Below are 6,474 nucleotides of genomic sequence, written 5' to 3' on the forward strand. Positions count from 1 at the left end.
TTTTATTCTGTAAGAATCCACAAACACACAACGACTAAATTCACCTATTAAAAGTGCTTCAAATTCTCTCTCAAGTTGCAGTGCTTATTAGAGAAAACATTAGAACTTGAATGGAACCAGGCACACATGTTTGTGTGGTTCACTGCTCTGTTTTCAGCACCTAGAACACTCTGGCATTCAATTTTTGAAGGAATGGATGGGAAAAGAATGCTAACAAAAACTAAAACTGCCTACTGTCCAGTGCTGCTGCAGTACAGATAAACAGCCCCTTTGATTTAGTACAGATGAAAATTCTAAATAGGCACTAGTTTCCTAGATGACAATTTAGACATGCTGAAAGATTTTTAAAAATGCATATTCTAATTCCAAGAATTCTACTCAAAAAATTTAATGTATATATAAAAGATCACTAAATAGCATTCAACATTTTTTGTTTACAATAAACAAAAATTAATGTCCACCCTAAATGAACTCTAGCAGAAGACCATCCAATCAGTGGACTCCTATGCAATCTGACAGACTTATTGTATACATTTATGTTAACAAGGAAAGTGATATACACTTGAAAGAACAGACTACAAAAGATAATGCACAGTACAATTCCACTTCTGTATTAAAAAAGACCTAAAAGAATCTATGCTGAAATAATGTGTCTCCCCAAAGTGGTAATGTAACAGTGATCAATTTTATTTGTACATGAACATAGATTTATAAAATAAAATGGTCCATTATAAAAATATGAAAATATTTATTTTTGAGATACAGCAACACTACAGGCTGTGAAGTAATATCAGATAAAGTATTAATAATAAACACCATATTAATGATAAACACACCCTGAAAAAATACAATATTCTTCACCTTTTGGTTATGTAGATATGTCTTTGCTACTAGATATACCTTGCTATTTCTGAACGTGTTTTTATTAGTTTGCTTTGGAAAGGAAAGGATATCACAAAATAGGTTACAGACCAGCAGAAGAAAGTAAAAACTGTCACTTTCACTCTAATTTTTGAGAAGATCTTAAATCTACCTAAACAGTAAGCAATGTTGCTTTGAATGTGAACCATTATGCTAGCCAACATTAAGAATTGAGATTTTCAGACAGAACTTTCTTCAATAAAAGATGTATAAAATCAGACATATCCTCATATATTAATGAAATCTTCAGATTATTAGAGCTTACTATTCATATTATACATCTTCAAAGACTTCTTAGAAACTGAACAAAAATTTCATTCTTGTTCTGTTTAAATAGGCTTATACATTAAATTAATAGGAAGGCAAAAAAATGTATTAACATAAGCTATGTCAATCATAAAATTTGAGCTATTGTTATTCGTGAGGTACACAATTCAGAATATATTTTAAAAAGAAGCAATTAGCACACTGCCCGCATCCTATGCTAAAAAATCAAAAAAGACTGTACTACAAAGATGCCACCCTTTAATTTCAGGTGTCCCATTTACTTTCCGCAACCAAACGTTTTGTTCCAGTTTTCATAAAGCTCTAAATCTTTTGGAGACACACTAGGTCGCACAGTTTTAAAAGCATTTTCAAAATCAATATAAGCTATTGGTCGAACTTGATCTGGTGTTATGGTAGCAATGTCAGCAGTTTGTAAACTGCGTATAGGGCCAAGAGAAGCCTCTCTGCAAAGCTGTGTCATGTCTGCTCCAGAGAAACCATCAGACTGCTGGACAACCCATTCAATTTCTTCTTCACTGAGGTGACACTGCTCCTTGGACATTAGATTAATTACTATTTGCTTCCTGGCTGAAGCTTCTGGGAGAGGAATATAAAGTCTTTTCACCAATCTTCTCCGGGCAGCCTCATCGATCTCTTGTGGCCGATTTGTTGCTCCCACCACTAGAATCCGATCTTCAGAAGATGTAGCTGCTCCATCTAACTGAACTAAAAATTCGGTTTTTATCCTTCTAGAAGATTCATGTTCACCATCTCCTCGCTGAGATAATAGGGAATCAATTTCATCAATAAATATCACAGCTGGTTGCTGACACCTTGCAACAGCAAACAAAGCCCGCACCATTTTCTCCCCCTCACCGACCCATTTAGAAGTCAAGGATGAAGCAGAGATGCTAAAGAATGTTGCCCCAGACTGACTAGCAATGCACTTGCCAATTAAAGTTTTACCAGTCCCAGGAGGACCAAAGAGCAGAATTCCTTTCGGAGGTCCCCGTAACCCAGTGAAGATGTCTGGCCTCATCATGGGCCACACTACTATTTCCTTTATTGTGGTTTTTGCAAATTCCACTCCTGCAATATCTTCCCAATGTACTGGAGGTCCATGATCCATGATCTCATTCATAATAAGTTCAATCATTTTTGGCTCTAAATTCTTCAGACGCTCATCAATGGGATGTGCTGGTTCTGTAGGTCCTGCCCCATAAGGCTTATACTGCATTCCTCCATTCTGCTCTCCATCTTGCTTAGGTATAGGAGGAACAAACTTTCCAAATATCCCTCGAGATCTACCAGCTCCCAGAGACTTTTTAACACCACCATAGGAAGACCCTGATGAACGCTGGAGTTGGTGGCCCTTTTTTTGTTGATCTACCCATAATTGTTCTTTTGCAGTTTTAAAGGTGGGCAGATTGCTATCCTCCCTTTGGCCATTATCTTCAGTTTTACTATAAGCCTTATTCAGTACTGGATTGGAAAGGGCATCAATGATGCCAGAACCATAAAAACCCTTCCTTTCATGTGGATTTTCAGAGCCAGAAGGAAAACAAGATTGATTAGATGAGAAAGTATTTAGTCCCATGTTCGCTTTGGGAAAGCTAAGATTTTCCTTTTTGACATTCCCAAATAATGGTGTAGCATGCACTTTTGCAGTGGATGACTCACCTAAAGGCATTGAGGACATGAGACAAGTCTTAGCGGTGGTGTTAGTCACTATACGTGGCTGGACATCCTGGGGGCACCTCAAAGGGTTGTTCCCTGGGTGGTCTTGGGCCCTATCTGTGCCATGAATTGAGTTGGATAATAGGTCACCTTCTCCAGAAGCTCCACAAACATTAAATTTAGGATTATCAAAGGCAGTAGCCTCCTTATGGATTATTACTGATGAATCACCAGGTTCCAAAGTAGAATCTTTGAATTTTTTGCCAGCTTGCATCATCTTCTGTACATTATCCATTTTGAAAACATTATTTATTGACAACCCAGACTGCCACTTTTCACTGTTAGTTTGAGATCTTGCCAAAGCTAAAATGTTTTCTGCATAGTTATTCAAGCCAGTTTCAACATTGTCAGAATCAACAATTGCAGAATATTTTTCTGCATACCTTTTGAACAGTTTGGTAGCACAGACCTGGGAGATCTCAGAATTTGCCCATGCATACTGAATGCGTAATATCTGTGCACAGTATGCATCAGCCCTCTGTCCTGATGTACATATGCCAGATGTAATTGCAAAGTAATTCTTCTGCCATTCACTCAGATGTATAGACCTAGAGCTGGAGGTCTGCATGTTCAAGTTTCTGTAACAAATGGTAAAAATGAAGACAAATCAGTATCAAGAAGAAAAAAAAGACATACTTTGTACCTTTAAAATCTCTAAGAGAGGTACACTGGATTTTATATATGTATATGAACAAATTGTTTATATAAAGATATACTGATATGGTCTCAAAATTAAAGATTTCATAATAATTTTTTATGAGTAAAACTATTTTAATTATATAACAATTTTCCCTGAAAACAGAGAAAAACATTTATAAGGTTTAAATGGAAAAGATTTAAAACTAATCACCAAAAGAAAGGCAATATGAAAGACCAAAGGAACTACTATACTAAACACAAACCAGGAGTTTACATTTAGCCTGACACAAAAAAATGTGATGGCCTTAACAAGCATATTACTATCCCTGGGTTTCCTTACCTGTCAAGTGAAAGGAATCATAGTGACAATCAAGTCAGATAATATGAAAAAAATCTGAAAACTACTAATGCTATTCCGTACAAATGTAGAAATTGAAGCTGAGAGAATTAAGAAACTTACTGGAGATCACAGAGGCAGTTATGAATCAAGTCCCATATCAAACATACAGTTTCATTCTGGATACTTGTGCACTTCCCTATATACTCAAAGTTCCATTGATGCTACTGCCAAACATCACAGATTGAGCTGCATGGATCATATTAATGTTTTAATGACTTATCCATAAATAAGTCACATAAAAAAGATGTTGCAGAATCACAATTTCCCAATTTCACATGAAGTATTAGAAACTGAAACTGTTACGACAATTAATGAGAACAAGCCAAATAGTATACTAGTAAAATGCTTTTACTTTAGATTTCTTCTCAGGTTATTTTTATAAGCCTCTTCATATTTATATTTGAATAGAATCATAGATGAAAGTATGTTGTCAGACCTAAGAATTTACCTGCATATTTACTAGAAAAATTTACGAGAAATCTGTTTGGTTTCCTAAGAGTACTGCAATAAAGTAAAAACTAAGAACTTACGTATTTTAAAGTATCCTTCCAAATTACCTGGAGCTATAGCTTAATTATCAATAAATTATTTTTGTGCAAGAGACACGTTTAATACAATTTTGTACATCCAACAACACCTTGCAAACAATTTGTCACATTATAGGTAGGTGTTCATAAATCTGTTCAAAAAAATAAGAAAACTTAAAATCCAGTGAGACTAATTTATTTAAAGCTATAAAGCTTAAAAAACCAGAATCAACACTATGCAAGCATTCCTTCTGACAAGCAGTTTATCCTGCTTTCACTATACCACTTTTGCTCTCATTTTAATCTACTTTATACTATACTGGAATTGCAAAATTGAAAGAGAAGTGACTTGGAAAATATTTTTCACAATTACTATAATAATCCTCTTCCTCTGCATGGCTTCATTCCAGTTTATCATGTGCAATCCTGGAATTACTCCACAGCTCAAGTCACTGTTTTCAGGAAACTCTTTTCTCCTTTCCATTATGAACTCTTTTTCAATATTCATCTCCCAAGTCTTACTTTTTCCTTTCAATCCAATCATTTATCCAACAATTATAAATACAGCTAACCAAAAACTGGCCATCACTACTCAATGACAGTTTTTGTCCTATTTACCATTTCTAAGTCAATTTAACCTTAACATAAGTACTGTTTCAAAATCATCTTTATTTAAGTAATTTTCTTATTATCTTAAGACTATATTTCTCTTCCAAACTGGATTGTTAGCTTCTGCTAGTAGGAAGTATTTTTCTATCAAATTTACATTCTCTCAGAACTTAAGACTATATGGTATCCACTAAAATAATAGCAATTAAAGTACTAGTACAGCTCTGACCATTTGTTGCAGACACTGTACAGGTCCTTTATAGAACTATTTCCCAGAGGCAAAAATAGCACAGGAATTAAGAGCATAGGATCTGAATCCTATGCTGACTGCCTGTGTTCAGATTCTGGCTCCATTATCCTCCAGCACTGACCTTGGGTCGATATCTTAATGTGGGTCTGTTTTCACATATAAAAGAAATGCAATTAATTAGATGACAAAGTCTTTTAGTTCTGCAAAACACTCAAAACAGTTCTCAGCACTGGATAAAGTATTTCTTACTATTCTTCACAATGACGCCTCAAAGAAGGTATCAGTTTTTCTTTCTTACCACATAAGTTAACAGAGTCCTCAATCTACAGGAACTACGTATGGTCAGGGATGAGCAGAAAGCAGTTCTGACTTACTACAGGTTGCATATCCCTTATCCAAAATGCTTGGGACCAGAAGCTATTATGATTTCTGAAAGTAAAAAAGCAACACACACACACACACACACGCATATATATAAATACGAACACATATATATATATATATATATATGACGAAATATTTTAGGAGACCTCCATATGCACCTTATAAACAGCCTGAAGGTTAATTTTATACAATATTTTTAATAATTCCGTGAAGGAAATTATCATGGTGTGACATTTCCTTCGTGCAATGTGTCAGGGCTCAAAAAGCTTCAAATTCTGGAGCAATATGGGTTTTCCGATGAAGAATGTTCTACCTGTTCTACGAGTATTGCCCATAACGGTAGAAAATTCTAAGACTCAGTAAATTTACACAATAACGCCTCCCGCCTTCCCAGTGCTTGCTGAGGTTAGCGGTGGCAGACATTGCCCGAAACCGGTCCTCACCCGCATCGAACCGCTCTCAATCCGCCAGGCCCACTCCGGGGTTGACCAAGCCTCATCTCAGTAACTTCCCAAGACCATCATCCCGTACAACAAACGAAAAAGAATGGGGCACTGAGGACACAGCACTGCAAGAAAACCCGCGGACGCTCGCTGGACTCTGACCTGTTTCTGGTCTCCCACGGAGCCGCAGTTCGCCGCCCGATAGGCCCACGGGTTTTTCTGCAGACGCCCTGCAAGGCGCCCAAACCCCCAACCCCACAGACTTCACCTCAGCCAACCTGCGGATGGCCGAGTCGC

The 6,474-nt window shown here is 36.5% G+C and overlaps 1 protein-coding gene across 1 annotated transcript; it reads right to left on the minus strand.

The window, feature by feature from the left end:
* Positions 1 to 294: 294 nt before the first annotated feature.
* On the minus strand, positions 295 to 6,474 carry Fignl1 (fidgetin like 1). The gene is made up of 2 exons (XM_047561865.1): positions 6,340 to 6,474; positions 295 to 3,503 (listed from the first exon to the last, which is right to left on the minus strand). The coding sequence occupies exon 2, from the start codon at positions 3,491 to 3,493 to the stop codon at positions 1,466 to 1,468; it is 2,028 nt and encodes a 675-aa protein (XP_047417821.1). The 5' UTR covers positions 3,494 to 3,503; positions 6,340 to 6,474; the 3' UTR covers positions 295 to 1,465.

The sequence above is a fragment of the Sciurus carolinensis genome, chromosome 8 (genome assembly GCF_902686445.1).
Source record: "Sciurus carolinensis chromosome 8, mSciCar1.2, whole genome shotgun sequence".
Taxonomy (NCBI): Eukaryota; Metazoa; Chordata; class Mammalia; order Rodentia; family Sciuridae; genus Sciurus; species Sciurus carolinensis.